This window comes from Copidosoma floridanum, unplaced genomic scaffold (assembly GCF_036245765.1).
Source record: "Copidosoma floridanum isolate Cflo_tuat_1 unplaced genomic scaffold, Cflo_Japanese_pri ptg000025l, whole genome shotgun sequence".
Classification (NCBI taxonomy): domain Eukaryota; kingdom Metazoa; phylum Arthropoda; class Insecta; order Hymenoptera; family Encyrtidae; genus Copidosoma; species Copidosoma floridanum.
This window is the reverse complement of record NW_028321902.1, coordinates 3341414-3358985: the sequence shown is the minus strand read 5'-3', so window position 1 is coordinate 3358985 and position 17572 is coordinate 3341414. Positions and strand designations below refer to the sequence as shown.

Genomic DNA, 17572 nt, shown 5'->3' with positions numbered 1-17572 from the left:
TCCATTTTTCTCTCTCTCTCTCTCTCTCTTTCTAAGTAAGTATACACCCACCTTACCCACCTACTTAAATCTGCTGTATCTTACTCTCTTTTCTCTGGATATTGATGCCACATATCACCAACGCTTCGAAACAAAATTATGAAGTCACACAGCAAGTATTATAAAATTATAAAGCATAATAATAGAGAGAGAACGACGATATCCCCTCATTCAGTGAGACGACCGATCACAAGCAGCTTATAGGTAAATGTCCCTATTACGACCACAAATTTCATCATACCTGTTTCTTTAATTTTTTTTTCTTAACTGTAAGCTTTAACAGTAAAAACTTTGGTATTAACTGGTGCTCTATAAACTAACCATTATTATTCTAATTTTTAAATATGGTCCTTAATCGTTAAATTACTTTGTTTTATAAAAAGATAAGACCAAAATGTACGTAATTATGAAACGTTGTACCTATTATTTCATAACTATGTCCCTATTTATGAAACTTTTTTTAAAACTTACAATATTTTAAAACAATTAAAGTTTTTTCACTTGCATAAAAGCTTTTATTTAATAAAAATAATTATATTGTTTATTTGTTTACTAGAAGTATATAAATTCCTCGTTGAAGTTTGGTGCCATAAAATGTACAGTTCAAAAGGTAGGTTATGTGTGACTTGGTCCCTATTGATGGAATTATCTTTGAAATTGGTCATTTATTGTATGTATAATGAAACTTTTCTTGTAAATTCATAAAGACACATAAAATATACAAATATCACAATTTTTTTTATCAAGTAAGTTGTATAACAAATACATGAATTTTCATATTCCATGAATAGGGACATTTACCTTATGTGTATGCTATGAGCCGTTTGTTTACGTAAAAAGATAATGTTGTATATAGAGGGCTCTGCATCGGCTCAGAGATTCGTCAAGCGGTAAATTCTATTTCTTATTGGCTGGTTCGATGACACAACACCTCTCCCATTGGTGGAAATGGTTCTTCACGATGTATATTCATACATAAAAGCTAACATGACTAAAATATATATGTATGGATATATGTACATGTTACCTACGGGTGTTTGCGGTGTGTGTCAAAAGTCAGAATCTTTATTTCACCAGCTGTTCGAAGCGTCTGCTAAGTACGCCAATCAACACAATAATAATCTATCCGTGCATTATTCCTCATTATCATCAACGTATTCGCGAGCGTATAATATATGTGCATACATCTCGAATTGGAGTCGTGTCAAAAGTGCAAAAATAATCCGTGCATCTTATAAATTATCCATTAAATTTGCATTTGGTCAAGGATTTCAATTAATTCCGTCGACTGGCGTGTAGAGTTATAAGCGTTGGTACCCGATGCAGTGTTAATATATAAAATGAAAATGCATTTTCTTGATTGCCATTGTTTTTCTTGCTATGATAAGCGTGTGCGGAAGTGAGATAAACGTAACCTCTTGCTGGGTTGACAATATAATGTCGGAGGTTGATGTTTTTATTAGTAATTACACGTTTGTTGATCCTGACGTTTATCAACTGTGGGTCGATGGATATTCGCGTGAGTATATCTGAGCATCGCTTGAGCATTTACTCATATACGTGCAACATAATCAATCCATCTGTCAATTGCATTTATTTTTCTTGCGGCAGAAAGTAATATAATAAGTAACGATGATTATTGATATTCACACAGCCAGTGAAGCTGTTAGCATTTTACAACAGAGAGGAATTTGCCAACAAACAAATGCACCAATCGAACTGGTTGCTTCAGATGTTTTGGACCATTACCATACTTACTCTCTTCTTGAGAAGTTACTGCACGCTCCAGCAAAACTGGCGAGCGAACAATTGGCCTTCCAGATAGAGCCCCACACTAGTCGAATGTTAATTGAAATGTAAGAATTTTCTCATTAATTTGTTATACACGTTGTATCTCGTCCAAAAATAAAGTTTTTATCCTAAACAATGCCATTTGTCGACTCCTCTCATGTTATTCAATTCTTTTAGCTATTATGAATTTAATGATAGCGTTATTAGAGAGATGCTTGGTAAAAAGCTCAGCTCGAAAAATCGAAAGGACATGGAGGAGGTTGCTGAAAAGACTGGCGTTAGTTTAAAAAGTTGTCGTAGACAGTACGACAATGTCAAAAGAGTATTTAAGGTTGTTGAGGACCTGCCTGGCTCCTTAGTAACTAATATTAAGCAGCATTTTCTTTTACCCGAAGAATTAGCTAAGTATGTGTGCATGCCCATCGTTGGATGCTAAAACATTAAAATAAAGTGTTCAATTTTTTTTAATGTACGATTTCATCACCTTGTGCGCAGGAGATATGCGGCAGTTGTATTTATAGCTTGTCTTAGATTTGAAATGAACAAGAGGAAATTGCAGTTTCTGACATTTCCCGATCTACTTCACTGTGCTAATCGAATGATGTCCTTATGGACGTACAGGTACACTGGTTCGGAATACTTTGACACAGATCTCGACAGAGAGTTCCTTCTTGAACTGCCTGAATGTCGAATACTTTTAGAAAACGAAAGACACCATAAGCAGTGAGATATACACAAACTTTCTAACTAAAAAATTGGCCCCAGCTTGTAACTAAATAGTCAAATTATGTCATTTTAGTTTGGTGTGCATAAAACTGAAGCCTATGCTGCTAGATCGCGTTTATCAAGAGTTAGATTTAAACTTTAGAGCTTACTCAAGAAATATAATTGGTATAGCATGCAATTTACATCGGACCAGAGAACTGAGATCATTTTTCCTTGATTTGGTGGAAAAATGTATTGAGCCTTGGAGACAAGTAAACTGGACTTACACAGATCTGAAAAATTTTCTACTTGCTTTCACTCAGTGTGCACTTGATATGGATATATTGAGGTATGAGGTGTATTTTTTGATGTGGGTTTTTTTTCCATATCATGTTTAAATGTCTTTTTTTAATTTCACTGCAGGGAAAGTGAGTTACGAGACGCATTTGAACGCTACATGAAAGTACTGACCAGTTGTTTGCTGCGTATGTACCATACATGACATTCAGACACTGATAAGATTGATATTGAAAAGGATGAGGTGGAAAAATTAGAATTTATTGGATAGCAGTAAGAAATAAATAAAAACTCTAGGTGTATGTATATTACAATTTTTTTTCTATAATAAATAATTAATAAACAAATGCAACTCACAAGCTGCGAGCTCATTTTCAGCCGATTTTACTAATTTAATTTACATCATTGCTAATCGGCGTATTAAATTACCTTGTCTTGAACAAATCAACTTTTTTTATAACCCACTAGCGAATGCTAAAGCTCTATTTTACCGTCAATTATTCATTGTAAGTGTTTCAATAATAAATAATTTACCTAATTAATGACTGTTTAAAAGTAATTTACTTACTAGTTACCTTTTACAATTAAATTGCAAAGTTTCATCACAAAATGTGTTTTGTAAAACTGCAAGTAGATTATTTAAATTAATTAAAAACAAAATCACGGTAAAGTAGGCATTACACAAAGCTTATGGGTGTCCCATTTTTTTTTTTTTGGATTACGTAAACCAATGTTAGATTTGCATTTGCAAGACTAGGTCACTATAACAGATCGTAGATCGAATTTTGCTGTTCACTAACAAAGTTTGAAAAGAACAGAAATAACATTACATGTACAACGTTCTCTTCTGATACGCACGATTCTGTCTCCTTTGCATTTCTTCAATTCGTTTCGTTTAAATTGATTTTTCTAAGATTTAATTCTTTTTCATACTATGCTCTCGTTAAAGCGTTTCCTCTTCCTCTCTTTTTATCTATCATTATGGAGTTTTGTACACAAAGCTTTTCAAAGAGTTTAAGAAAAGCATGTCGAAAGGAAAAAAAGGGGAAACAACAGGGAGAGAAGGTAAGAGGAACTACAGGACTATTAACAAATAAGGGTAGCTCGAGGGATTTTTTCAATCAGAGGAAAGGGAATGGTGTGTGAGCGGGTAACTTTAAACAATGGTTGCTCCTATACGGTGGCATCAACATGTTCAGCGTTTACTGTGCGACGCCTAGAACTTTGTTGACGGCAAAAACAATGTCACCCGGTACTGGTAGTGCGATCGCTTCCAAGGACTTAGCGTATGGCATCGGGCAATCGACTCCTGTCACTCGAATTACAGGCGCATCGAGGTGAAAGAAGGCATCACCTTAAAATAAGAAATATTTCAAAAAAAGGCGTTAAAGTTTTAATACCCAATTAACGTAAAAAGATGACTTACTTTCCGAAATTTTCGCGCAAATTTCAGCACCAATACCACACTGCGGCCAGCCTTGTTCGACAGTGACAAGATGATTCGTCTTGACGACCGACTGAATGATTGTGTCTATGTCGAGCGGCCTCAGAGATCGAAGATTTATAACTTCGGCCTCGATACCCTGACCCGCTAGTTGATTGGCAGCTTCCAGTGACAGTTCAACTGCCTTGGAATGTGCCACCAGAGTGATGTGCTTTCCTACACGCTCGACTTTGGCTTTACCAATCGGCAAAACGAAATCTTTGGACAGTGCTTCGTCCGACATAGGATACTGAACACCATAGAGCAGTTCGTTTTCCAGGAATATTACAGGGTCTGGATCTCTAATGGCAGCTTTTAGTAGTCCCTTGCAATCTTCACTGTTGTAAGGAGAAATCACCTGAAATTCACATGGTTTCAATATACAGTTTCAATTCTGCAAGGTTTAGCTGGTGTAAAAAATACTTTACCTTTAAACCTGGACAGTGAGCATACCAGGCACCAAAGCACTGTGAATGTTGTGCTCCCACACCTGCAGCTGCACCATTAGGACCACGAAAAACAATAGGTATGTTGACTTTACCAGCAGACATATAAAATGTCTTTGCAGCAGAGTTAATGATTTGATCGATACCTTGCATGGCAAAGTTAAAGGTCATGAATTCACAGATAGGTCTAAGACCATTCTAAAAAGTAAAATTTTCATATTGAAAAACGTATAGCTCGGGAAATAAAACAAAAAAAAGCTGTCTCACCATGGCTGCACCAACAGCCATACCACAAAAACCTGATTCTGTGATAGGAGTGTCAATAACACGTTTGTCACCGTACTTTTTCCAAAGGCCTCTGGAAACTTTGTAGGCCCCATCGTACTGAGCTACTTCTTCACCCAAAATGAACACTCTTTCATCCCTTTCCATCTCTTCGTCCATCGCTGAGTTTAGAGCATCTCTCACTGTCATCTGAAATGTAACATAATTCAATAATTCAAGTATTGGAAGTAAAAAAAGCGATAGTGTATTAAATACAAACTATTAACTCATAAATTGACAGTTTTGCAACAGCACAGCCACAAGTTTGAACGTAATCCAAAAAACATATATGAAACAATTGCATCAATTTTTTTTTGTAACCATCAATGACGCGTGTCCCTAACATATATTTGTTCAAACAAGATTGGCCTGATCTTTGAAGGGAAATTAATCTCAGTTTCTTACACCAAAAATCCCAAGTAGGCCAATCTCCAAACCAAAACAAAAGCTCCATTCCTGTGCTCTGACAGCAAGCCCACACTCACATCCAGCAATTTGAAGAAATACCGAACATCCAAAAACACCAAGGAGACACTGGGAATGATTATTCATCGATCTTTTATCTTATAAAAAAACGCTAAAGTGCAAAAACAAGTGACCTTTCTACGTCCTTCATTAACAATCATTCCCTCAGAAGACAACAAATTTGATGCCTCAGCCCTCATTTTCTGCACGACGGTATCTATGAAATTGTTGTTACATTCAACGATTGACATAAGAATCGGGGCGAAAACAATCCTGTTAAATCATGGTCTGTGCATTCTGCTCCGAAAAGTGTACAAGCCAGAAATGCAAGGTTATGTCAGCGAACCCGATCTTCGTCGATGCAAATTTCATACACGAAACCTGCATCCATCAGATGAGAGAAAAAGAAAAATAACCAAACGTCAAACAGCAATAAAAAAAAAAAAAGAAAACTCACCTGCTGTGCGGCGGCCCATTTCGAGGTGGAAAACGAGCGCCTGACGACAATGCCCCTGACGATCGTCTGCAAGCAATAGTAACATTGATAAGTCGCGAGTGTGGGGTCATAACCAGTAAAAATTCGTTTGATGCTGATAATTACCGCCAGCATGGTATACTTGTGAGTGTTTGTGCGTTTCCTTTGTTTTTAAATGGGGTGGGAATAAAAAAAAAATTTACAAGGAGACCCCCGAAAATTAAAGGCACGCACGCACACACGACCGCGACAGCGAGAGAGAGAACAGTCTATCGTAGGGAGATAAAAGTATACGTTGGAAGTTGGAATCTCCCTCTCTCTCTCTCTTTGTTGGCTAGTGGTGTATAACTGTATATGTGTGTTTGTCCCTCGTACTAACTTAAGTAGTAGAGTAAGTAGAGTATATACGATATTACTACGATTACGTATTGGAGATTGGAGCTCTCTTTCTTGCACGTCTACGATCACTACGATTATATATGTATCTATGATTTTTGATCGTCCGTGAGAAAGAGAGAGACGAAGACGTCGTCTTCTGGAACAAGCATTTGGAATTCGTGTGTGTCTGTATAGATTTGCGCTTGCCTAAACAGCGTGTAGTGGGGCGTCTGCACAGGGACTTGCGTAACTTTACTATTATACGATCACAGGTTTTTTTTTCTTCTTTTTCCTAAGATTTGGTGTCGACAAGTTGGTAGTGCTGTTTACGGCTGGCCTAGGAAAATCTGGGGAGATTACGGTTTCCGTGGCGCTGCTATTTGAGTACTTGACACGTGCCAAAAGGTATAAGTACGGGATAATTAATTTAAAAATTTCTACTTGCGTGTTTATCGAGGTATTGAACTTGAAATTTTAACTCTTTTTACATGTACGTGTATTTAAAAGTTTTTTATTTAATATTCTTGGAAATCAAGTCCTTTTCGAAACAGTTTTTAAACAATACATAAAAGTTAATGGGTCATTGCGTCAAAAATTTCAGTAGTCAAATTAAAAGACTAGTTGTTAAAAAATTTTTTTAAATTCTTTTAATAACTGATTCATAGGACACAAGTACACCATTAAAGTTTTTGAAAACCAGTTTTATATCCTATCCCGCAGCCACGAAAAGAAAACACTCTTAGAATTTTTTTAGTACAAAAATGGCACTTCTTTTGAATCCTCAAATAAAAATTTCACTTAACTTTACACGTATAAAATAAGATTTATTTTTATATTGTCAAAAGTCAAAAAAAGATTTCAAAAATACCATAATGCAACCATCGTGTCATGTGACGCCACTGTTTCATGAAGGCTCTCTTATGTCTTTGCAATTTACTATTATTATTTCTCTATAAAAATGGTACTCCATGGCTACTATACTAGTAGTTAAAAGAAAAAAAAAAAAAATTTACTAGGTATAATAAAATAATTTTAGTATCTATTTCATGTAGTCCATCTATTGTATAAAATTTATATGTATATAAAAATAATTTTCACCATGAAATTTAAGTAAATGCAGATTTTTTCGTGTAAATAATGTAACAATTAATAACTTATCTATCGTTAAAGAAAATTTTTTTTTTTCTAATGGAAAAAATGATTATTTTGAGTGACACATACAATTATTCACTGCTTAAATTGCTGCAAATAAAAAATTTGAAACAAAACGATTAAATGAATGACCCAATAATAAACAAATGGAACAATTGTTAAAATAATATGGGCTTTATGTTTTTAAATGTAATTTATTTACACAATGTAATCGTCAATATTAAATTGCACGATGTAAAGTAACGTGTATCCACTGAAAATTAAATAAATCTTAAATTTTTCTGCCTTGTATCGTTTACCATAATGCATTCTTGGCATTTATTAATCTTTTCTTATCTGCTTTTCTCTCGATTATTTTACTAAACTTTGTTTGACAACGTCACTCGTGTGATTCTCCATCGCATGCGACGATCATCATCATTACTAATATGTATAATTTTTGTTCCTATAAAACATTCACACATTGCAGCGAACGCGCGTTAACTAAAATTACCTTTTTCATCTGTTTAACTGTCATTTTCTTTTTGCATTTACTGAATCGAGAGAGCCAACACGAGATTTCGAGGATAAAATAAAACTTCTTAAGTGCAGTTTCAAGAAAGAGAAACTGAAAAGTCGCATGTGCTCCTTTTTTGCGGAAAATTCAAATAGTTGGATAAACGTGCATTTATTTGACAAGATATGGTTGTTTATTGTTTATTTTTCTTCATTTTTTTTTCTTCTTTTATTAACGAGAGAACAACAGCATAGAAGTCAAGAGAAAAACCCACTAGAACATCTGCTATTATAGTAAAAATTTTTCGTTTTTTTTTTCTCAAACGATGTTTTTTTTTTAAATTATATTTATATATAACGCATCGCCTGCTATGCAAATTTTACACAATTTTTTTGCTTGTTTTTTTTTTATTCTTTTCACTTGATATTACCTTTATTACCAACACAAATGCATATGAGAAGGGAAAACGGTTTGTTTAAATCATTCCATTTATATTCATTTAGTTAGAGGCAGAAGTTCCCGTCGGCATTTGCTTTATTATAATGTTGTTGTGTTGTACACACGTGCAATAAATATAGTTGTTAACGTAGTCGTATGGTCGAAGCAGAAAAATATCATTACGTCCTTTTTTTACTGCTCTAATCTATGAATACTCTATGATTAGATTACAAGAGTTTCGCTAAATAGTCAGAATAGTAGTATTTAATAGATTACTGATACCACTTCTTTAATACGATTGCTTTTTCACATCAGCAATATTACATCTTTCTCATTTTTTCCGCTTGGTTACGTACTATTATTTTTTTTCCTCCCCCTTTTTTTTTCAATTACAATCTCGCAGTAGAATCGTAACGCGATGCAACTCCCAATCGTCTCTCTTTTTTTTTTTCTTTCTTTTTTTAAATTTTTTATTTCTTAATTTACCGCGCTTTTTTTACTTCGGTGCAAAAATATCATCTCTCTGTCGTCCGAACTTTCTTTTTTTCCTTACTTCGTCTCCATTTCACTTTTCTGGAAAAAGAAAAGCAAAACACGGAGCAGAGCTGTAGAGCAGAGTGTGCGAAGTATATATAAAAAATATCGATCAAAGTACATCTTTTTTTTTTTAGTTAAAAGTGAAATTTATACAAGAGATGCTAGTGATCTAAAACTATCCCTACAGATATTTTTAAGAAGTTACGGGTGTAATTAATAATTATTTTTTTCTTCTTTTCATTAAAGATGCTTTTGAATGCATAATATACCAGCGCGGGAATGCGCATTGTCGTAACGAAAGGAGATATGATTGCTACGCTACTCGGGCGGTAACGTTTACTTTCGTATTTAAAGGTGAAGAAAAATCAGATAATCTAATTAATAAAAAAAAAAAAAAATTCTTTAATTTGCGTCATGATGAACATATTAATTTTTCATCGGGAAAGAAAATCACAACGACGGCAGCATTGTGCGTTTCAAAGAAAAAATCGAATTCTTACTAGTAGAAAAAAAATCTCCAAGCATAGGTGTGCTCATAAGAAACAAAAAAAAAAAAAAAAATCAATTGTCTGTCGCTTGCCATGTCTCCTTATGTTTACAAAATAATCGAAAAAAAGAGATTGTGTACGTACATGTATGATGTAACGAGAAAAAAAATTTTTTTGGTCGCAAGGCGCCTCGATTCTACCGCTTGTAAATGACGTAGATTAAAAGAAAACACCCGCTTACAAGGACAATTTTGTTTCAGCGCGTTGTGGCCCAATTACATATATATATATGTTTATCGCAATCTTTCGCATACACTTTTTCTTTTTTTTTTTTTTTTTTTTTTTTCTTTTTGTTCATTTCCCTCGCTTTAAAATATACAAAATACATGATGTGTGTATAAGGCGTTTAAAGGTCAATCAACGACGCGATGCTCTGAATTTTCGTTAAAATCATGAGAAACGGTGAAGGCAAAGTATCGAGGAATGGTGTTACAATGTATGATACGCTGCGGAACTCTACTTTATAAGGCTATCGTCGTTACAATATAAATTATACATCTCTAGCGCTTAAGCGGCAATTGAAGTGCGAGTTTTTAAGTAGTTGATGCTTCATTCGGTGAACAATGAGGTAAGGAAGGGGGAAGGGGACTAGTTAGTTTTTGCACTTTAAAATATAGCAGTAGTTACTTTTAAGAAAGCTCGTGATGAGGACCATTCGTATGTTCATACTTATCTTTTTCAATCAATACTTTTGTTCTAACAGCTACCGTTATTGTTATTATTATTATTATTTTTATTATTATTTTTTTGATAACAAGTCACTCAATCGAATCGCGATTCGATGTAAGTTTGTTATCCGAGAACGGGTGTCTCGCCTGTCGTTCGAGGATTATCATACAGCTTTGTCGACTGGACCGAGTTCGATACGTATGTGTTTTTTTCACTTCAATTCTTCTTCGCGATATGGTAAAATTGCAACTGGTAAAATATATATTTATTTGTTTATACATATCTTCGACTTTTTGTTTCTTTTTTTTTTTTTTTGATAGATACTTTGTGTAGATCAGCCGTTCTCAAGCTGTTTATGAAATATATCATATAAAAATTATAATTCTTCTCCTAAAAAATGATATGTACGATTTTCGACTCTGTACTGTTCGCACCTTCTGTTCCTCTGGCTTTCTCTATCGTGTTGTTTTTCTCCTGTTGAGGTAGAAAATTCAACGTTTGTACAAACATTAAAGATCTTGGTAAAAAATAATTTCGATAAAGTCTTTCGAATGACAGTCACTCGGGATTCCACAAAGCTGTACCTCGAATTGTTTTTTAATTTTTTTTTTTTTTTTTTTTTTATGGTCCATTAGTTTGATAAGGGCGAGCTAGTAATATATTAGTAATAAAGCTGGACGCAGAAAAGCGCTTTTATTCATTAATTTTCGAAAAATTGTTATCTTAATGATTTTTAAAAGTGTTAGCGATTGACGATCGTAATTGTAGTTTACTTTGTTTGTTTGAATCCACGAAAAAGTGTTGGTTTTTCATTTCACCAATCACTTAAAAATGTATCACATGCAAAAGGATTCGTTTGAAAATATACGTATCATTATCTTAAGTAAAAACAACAATCAGAGATATTTGAAGAAAATGGCACTCTATTTCAATTTCTATGTGTACTTTCAGCTATATCCTACATCTCAAGGTAGATCCATAGAAATTCGAAAGAGACTTGCACAAATTGAATAATATATTTTGTTTTTTAATCAATGCATGACTTTTGGAATCAGAAAATCCACTGAACATTGCGATCGTCAAAATTCGTGTAAAGGAATCGTTAGATTTCATAACCTCAAAAGCGTTTCTCCCGTCGCCACTTCTTTGCTTATGTAGTAAGCTTATGACCGAATAATCTTTCGCTTTTTTTTTTTTTTATATATTTTCGTATTTAGTTCTCATTTTTTCCCCTTTTACACTATACTTTTACATCTTTTTGTTTTCATTCTTTCATTAATAGCACAGCACGGTTGATTGAGAGTTTCGCTGAAGTGTAGGTGTCGCTGCACGTCAAAAAGTGCAACGATCGCAATTATACGAATCTTTCGTCGAAACCGGAGAGAAAAAAATTGTAATCAAACATTTTTCACGATTAATTTCCAAATCATTTGATTTGACTATTAATTTAAGTAATTTTGAATTCCCAAAATTGTATAAAGAAACCAACACAACAATTTTTCTCTCTCAAGAAATCATAAAAGCCTCTTCTTTCGATTTTAGAAAAAAGAGTAAGTACAGAAAGAAGTGAAAAATGACAAAAGCGGTCGCAAACGCAATTTCTGGGCCGCGCAGTACACAACACCTCGGCGTAGTTAACTAATCATTATACAAAACTTCGCTAGCACACAATTTTCTTTAATTATCAACATTCTTATTTCATTTTTTTTTTCTTTTTTTTTTTTTTTAACAACGCTCAACTCCTTTTCTACTTTACTTTACTTTTTATACTTTTTGTTTTACTTTATCACTGCCATAGTTAAAAATATTTACATGTTACTTCTCAATTAGCAGTACTCGCATCTTCTTCTTTCCCGTTGTTCTCACTTTCAACTCGACAGGCAGCAAAATTTTCATTCCCATTCATTCCTTTCCCATTTAATTTGTTGTAACAAATTTTCTACATTTTTGTTGGATTTCTCTATTCTCAGTTCGTGCGTCGCTACATGTATTTGTGATTAGTAAGAATCCCATGCGAATTGTTAAATATGTTTTTTTGTTTTGTGTCAATTACACGACGCGACGGCTTTTTTATATGTTACACGATTCTTTTTGGATACATTTAGTGCTTTTACAATGCGAAGCGTAATAATCAAAATAAGTTTGTTTATACAAATTGATTATTATTTTACACTTTCATTAAGAATCAAGACAAACTTTTTTAAAAGAGAATAACAGTATGAAAATTTTGAGAAGATTTAAGAAAATTTTTTTTAGATTTTGAAATAGCCTCTATAGTACGATAATCGTGTATGTACACGCGATCACAATTACGTGTCAAGATGTAGTTATAATGCGTTTTTATTTAAAAAAAATATTTTTCTCATAGGTTATTGATAAGTATGCCTCCGAGAATTTCAAAGTGTGTGCGATATAGTTAGGGAAGACTGTAAAAGCGAAAGGATACAGTGCCTTGTCAGTAATGTTAAATTAATTTTTTTTCAATGAAAATCTTATTATTCATAAAAAAAAAAATTTTCTGTAATTTCGAATGAATTATTTAAAAAAAATTATCCATCTACATATCAATTATTTTTCATAATAATGCAAACAATGTAACTTATTTTTCCTTCACCTATTCTGAAATTAGAAGAAAAAAAGTCCAAGCTAATAAAGTCTTAAGATTAGTTTAATAAACTCTCTACGGGTTGATATTTCCGTATCAATTTAAAAAATGTATAACAAGGGAAAACTATTATTTGGATAAATTTATGGAGTAAATGTTCTTATTTTTTTCAGTTAGTACCCTTTAGTCGTTTTTATTGTTGAATGCGCAAAATTTTCTTTTGTGTTCCTTTTTATTATCATGTCGAAATTTGTATAAAGGCACCGACCTTTTTTTTTCGTTTTATAGTCTTCGATCGATACAAGCTCTCGCTGCACTTTTTGCACGATTTTCTTTTTATCGTCCGTTTTATTTGGTATATTATTATAATTTTTTTTATAATTATATTCTATTCAAGAAAACTCTTTTAGCGCATCGGCCGTTTCTGCTATGCCTTTGTCTTGTTATGTAGCCATAACCAGAAATAACAATACAACATTTGTTCGCTGTAAGTACCTTTGACGTACATTATAGATGGACTGAAATCTGAAATTTTTTTTTTTTTTCTACAGTTATTTATTATTATTATTATTATTTTTTTTATATCCATAAGAGCTGCCTAGATTTTTTTTTGTCAATAAAAATTATTACTATGAATATTGCGTAAAAAACTACTAAGTCTACGCTTTCGATTGCACTTTTAACGTGTAAGAGAATCAAAGTTGAATAATCGGAGCAACATTATATTGTACTTTACCAACCCGCACACATTTATAAATATCGAAAAATGCAAAAACAATAAAATCGACGCTTAATCATTGAATTGGAGAAAAGTAAACACGCTAGTTTATGGATGTTCAAAATGTAACTTTCTTATAAACATTAAAATAACTATAATTTAAACTTTAGCATCAATTTACATACTTTTTTTATTTCACATTTTTTACGAATTTTTTTTACTAAGTTAATTGAATTTTTTTTTTTTTCAATATTTTACCATAAACGTACAGAAGTACTATCACGCGGAGTCTACAACTCACATATTGGCTGGCATGAGCGCACATTATTTGTCTTGGATATTTATATTATTAAATAAGTGAGACAAATGGGAAAAGATCGATTCAATTATAAAAGAATCCAAAGCATAGCAGAAAGTTACGAGCACAAGACTAAACGTTGCCACGTTTACTGAAAAAAATCCGATACGAGATGTTTGGCTTTTTAACCCTTCACGTGTAATATTTAAAGGTTTTTTTTTTCTCATCACTGGCGATACGGCAGCAGATGCATCGCAGTATACACGTACACTAATAATAAATATTATTAAATTTAAAAAAAAATAATTTTATCTAGTGTTACAACAACTATATGTCATAAATATAATAAGAATGAGGTATTTTATTACTTAAAAAATTTTAACAACGGATTAACGTAATGAATAACGCTAAATAGGAAATTTTTTTATCATGTTTACGCTTTTTTGTATCCTCAAGTAATTATACGTTACATTATTTTGTATGTTTTTTTTTTTTTTTTTTTTTTTTTTTTTTTTTTTTTTTCTGTTAATACAGTGTATACGTATACATGTTTATTATTTGCTTACTTTTTTGAATAAATAATTATTTTGCTTTTATTTACTTATTACCATATTTGGTTGTCTCATTAAAATTTTTCAACATTGCGCTTATCTCTTTATCGATGCTGTGAATATTTACGTTTCATATTATTCCGTCGTAATATACAATTTCAAATACATTAAGTATTTTTTTTATCCTCCAATATTTAGACCGGGACATTGATTTCGCAAACATGATTTTACTAACAAAAGCCACACTCGCTTATTCAGTGATGTTAAGACACAATTATAATAAAATATCTGGTCAAAGAAGGGGGGGGGGTGCTTTCAACCGCCATTTTCTCATTTCCTTCTTTGTCGGCCATTTTGTCCTCCGTTCGATTCCACGTCTTTTTTTCCCAAAGTGTTGGCGCTCTCGCAAGAACTGTCGCGAGGACGGCAAAGACGCAAGACGCAAAACGAAAGGACACAAGCGTCAACATATCGTCAACGATCGATCGTGACGTAAAATTTTCTTTACATGTCCCAACTCCAACAAAACGAACGTCAAGCTCGTTTGCCTCATACTCGTCGTTCAACAAAATCAAGATAAGAGAATTCATATGTATAATATTATCTCCTAGCAACACCCTAGTGTTCATCCGCCGGAACTTATTTGTATAATTATTACTTTAGTATCGATTCTCTTTTCATTTCTCGTCTCAATACGAAGTAACGTTCTAGGCGAATGTTGATAGATCCTCATCCAACCATATCTTTGTTGAACAGTAGCAAACAAGTGAGTACGTGCAAAAGAAAAAACCTCTTTAGAACCAACTGGTTGCTCCACCAAATTTCGTAGAAAGGCCACCAATGCCCTTTTCAAAAATGCCCGTGACTCTGCTGGCTACGTTCGACGTGACGTTGCTGATGCTTATGCCATCCTCGCCCCCTACGCTTTCGACTACGGTGACCTTTGTCTTGGGCCTCTCCACGTCATCGTCGTTGCCGTTCTCAGACAGTCCCCTGGAAATCAGAACGTAAATTATTCGTGTTTAAAACCTTACGATGTGAATTGTTGCCACTGAAAAACAGTCTTACTCTTCATTGTGAGAGTTCATGGTTAAGGCACAAGTTGCTTCCTCTGTTTGCATTCTCTGAGCTACCGTCTGATAAGTCTTGGAGTTCAATTTGTCCTCCATGACTCCCTGGAGCTCGAAATCGGAATAGATTTTTTTGACAATATGAGCGAGACAAGTGCACTGGAACACGTGCAGACTGTGGTCCATTCGTTCGGTCAGCCAGTTGCACAACAGCTGGACCTGTGCCATGTACCATTGCTAAAACACGAGAACAAAAATTTATTCAGTCATTCCGTTCGACTGGACCATCCATCTGTCCGTACCTCGAAGAAATTCAGTATCCAAAGTTCATCAATGACTTTCGTACGAATCTGTTCGGTACTGTTTCTTGTGAAGCTCACGTAAGCTTGGCCCATTTCTTTTCCACTGCCAGACACCTTCTGCAAATTTATACAACCAATAATACCGGAGGAAAGATTTCGGTTGACAACTGACAAAAGATTCTACTGACCGCAAAACTGAGCAGCGAGCCAATGAGCGAGCCTTCATCGTAACGCGACAATTTTGACAAAGTCGCCTCCAAAATGCTGACGAGCTTGTTGATCATTCCCTGTGACATGCTGGCCAACTCCTTCTCGATCATGTCGTCGATTTTCACGTGATAGAGATGCTGGGGGGAACAAAGTGGGGTGGTGTTTTTATCAAAATTTTGCACTGGGACACTCTGAATTTTTTGCATCGCACACAACGTTATGCCGTTTCGAGCTTTAATTTTATCAATTGTGCGAGGTACAAAGAAATTCAGAGCGCGAGATTTCAATAACTGCTGAAACATAATCGTAGCAACGCAGCTATCTACTTGATTATAAAGAAGCAAAAGTAATAAACATGAAGCTTATTGTTGACTTGAGAAAATTTTTTTTTTTTTTCAAACTGATTTTTTTTTTCGTAGTCGAAGTATCGTAAATAGGGCGCATCTAATAACTTTTATACGTAAACGATGTATCGAAATCAAATGAGCTATGATTTATCTTGTCAACTAAAAGTTGGTGTGTTCTAAGAAAAAATTCTATTGGTAATCAGCAAATAATAATAAATTCACTCGTACAATGATTAAAATAAAAACAAAGGTATGGCAATAGTTTTGTAAATTGCAGCGTATTGATGTAATAAAAAAAAACTTAACTGCATTTACCTAAAAACGAGTCCTCTATTCAACACACACACGCATCATAATATGTATCTACCATCATTACGATCTATCAAAATAATTTCTACAAGAAATCAAAGAAAAGAAATTTATGGGGTAACAAATTCCTGGTTGTAAAAAGATTGAGCGTATCCGCGAAAATCAACGAAATCCCGTAATCATTCGGAAGACGTCCGTGGAAGCGTCCGACCTTTTTACAACCAGACTTCAACTAAGAAAATAATGTAAATCCTTTACTTTACCCCTGTCCATTCATTTTATCATTATCGTTTATATCATTATCATTGGAGTTATCGTCATCTTAGCTTTTTTTTTTTTTATGTACAATAACAATCACTTATAACTGACGTTCACACCAAACCATGAACCTGCCAACTTACCACATCGACCCCATCGACAGTGCAAAGCTTAAAACTTTGATTCTTCGCATCCAAGATAACGTTAACCATAGAGCACATTTCTGACGGAATAATGTAGTCCGTCGAGCTGAAGGCTATGCCTCCCTTTTTCAACCACTGCTGGAAGGACCCGTCGGTCTTTTGGATGCAGACCTCCAACATGTCAGTGGCCATGAGCTTCAGCCGTTGCTCCAAGTGAACGCGGAACTCGGCATCCGGCCAGTGGAGTCCGCTTATGAAGGACTGAAGGGCATCCAGTTTCCAGAACAGATCTTCCGAGGTAGCGCAGCCATTTCCCTTGATCTCCCACCTTTCTTTCTCGAAGCCTTTGTGCATGGACTGATCAATCGATGTTTCCATCAGATCCACGTACCTAACCACCAGAGGTGCGAACGTGTCCCGCAGCAGTTGATGGAACCGTCCATCCCTTAAGTTGTCTATAACAGTTCAATGATACAATTAGACCCATTAGAATAAAGCCTACAGCAAGGGGGGTATTA

The 17572-nt window shown here is 34.2% G+C and overlaps 4 protein-coding genes across 8 annotated transcripts in view; 2 read left to right on the top strand and 2 right to left on the bottom strand.

The window, feature by feature from the left end:
* The window catches only part of LOC106642379 (uncharacterized), a 113473-nt gene that overhangs the window by 3555 nt on the left and 92346 nt on the right, over positions 1-17572 (top strand). The gene's annotated exons all lie outside the window — the stretch shown is intronic.
* Positions 1085-3233, top strand: Fibp (acidic fibroblast growth factor intracellular-binding protein). The gene is made up of 6 exons (XM_014357136.2): positions 1085-1558; positions 1694-1895; positions 2008-2235; positions 2326-2553; positions 2630-2884; positions 2959-3233. Exons 1-6 carry the CDS (start codon positions 1420-1422, stop codon positions 3035-3037), a joined length of 1131 nt encoding a protein of 376 aa, XP_014212622.2. The 5' UTR covers positions 1085-1419; the 3' UTR covers positions 3038-3233.
* Positions 3150-6371, bottom strand: Pdhb (Pyruvate dehydrogenase E1 beta subunit). 3 transcript variants are annotated; one of them, XM_014357139.3, is made up of 6 exons: positions 6152-6371; positions 6008-6073; positions 5029-5235; positions 4744-4959; positions 4259-4673; positions 3150-4186 (listed from the first exon to the last, which is right to left on the bottom strand). In XM_014357139.3, exons 1-6 carry the CDS (start codon positions 6158-6160, stop codon positions 4035-4037), a joined length of 1065 nt encoding a protein of 354 aa, XP_014212625.2. In that variant the 5' UTR covers positions 6161-6371; the 3' UTR covers positions 3150-4034. The 3 variants fall into 3 exon arrangements, with proteins under 3 accessions (XP_014212625.2, XP_089451316.1, XP_014212627.2); XM_089595190.1 differs by lacking the exon at positions 6152-6371 and adding an exon at positions 5306-5931 and having other exon boundaries at positions 6008-6074; XM_014357141.3 differs by lacking the exons at positions 6008-6073; positions 6152-6371 and adding an exon at positions 5313-5381.
* Positions 11940-17572, bottom strand: part of Cadps (calcium-dependent secretion activator 1) — a 41331-nt gene continuing 35698 nt past the window's right edge. For all 3 annotated transcript variants that reach the window (XM_014357129.2, XM_089595527.1, XM_014357132.2), the window contains exons 13-17: positions 17055-17509; positions 15976-16134; positions 15788-15904; positions 15484-15722; positions 11940-15408 (exon numbers count right to left, since the gene is read on the bottom strand). In XM_014357129.2, the coding sequence (XP_014212615.2) occupies positions 15210-15408; positions 15484-15722; positions 15788-15904; positions 15976-16134; positions 17055-17509 (1169 nt within the window). In that variant the 3' untranslated portion in view covers positions 11940-15209. The remainder of the gene's footprint in view (positions 15409-15483; positions 15723-15787; positions 15905-15975; positions 16135-17054; positions 17510-17572) is intronic.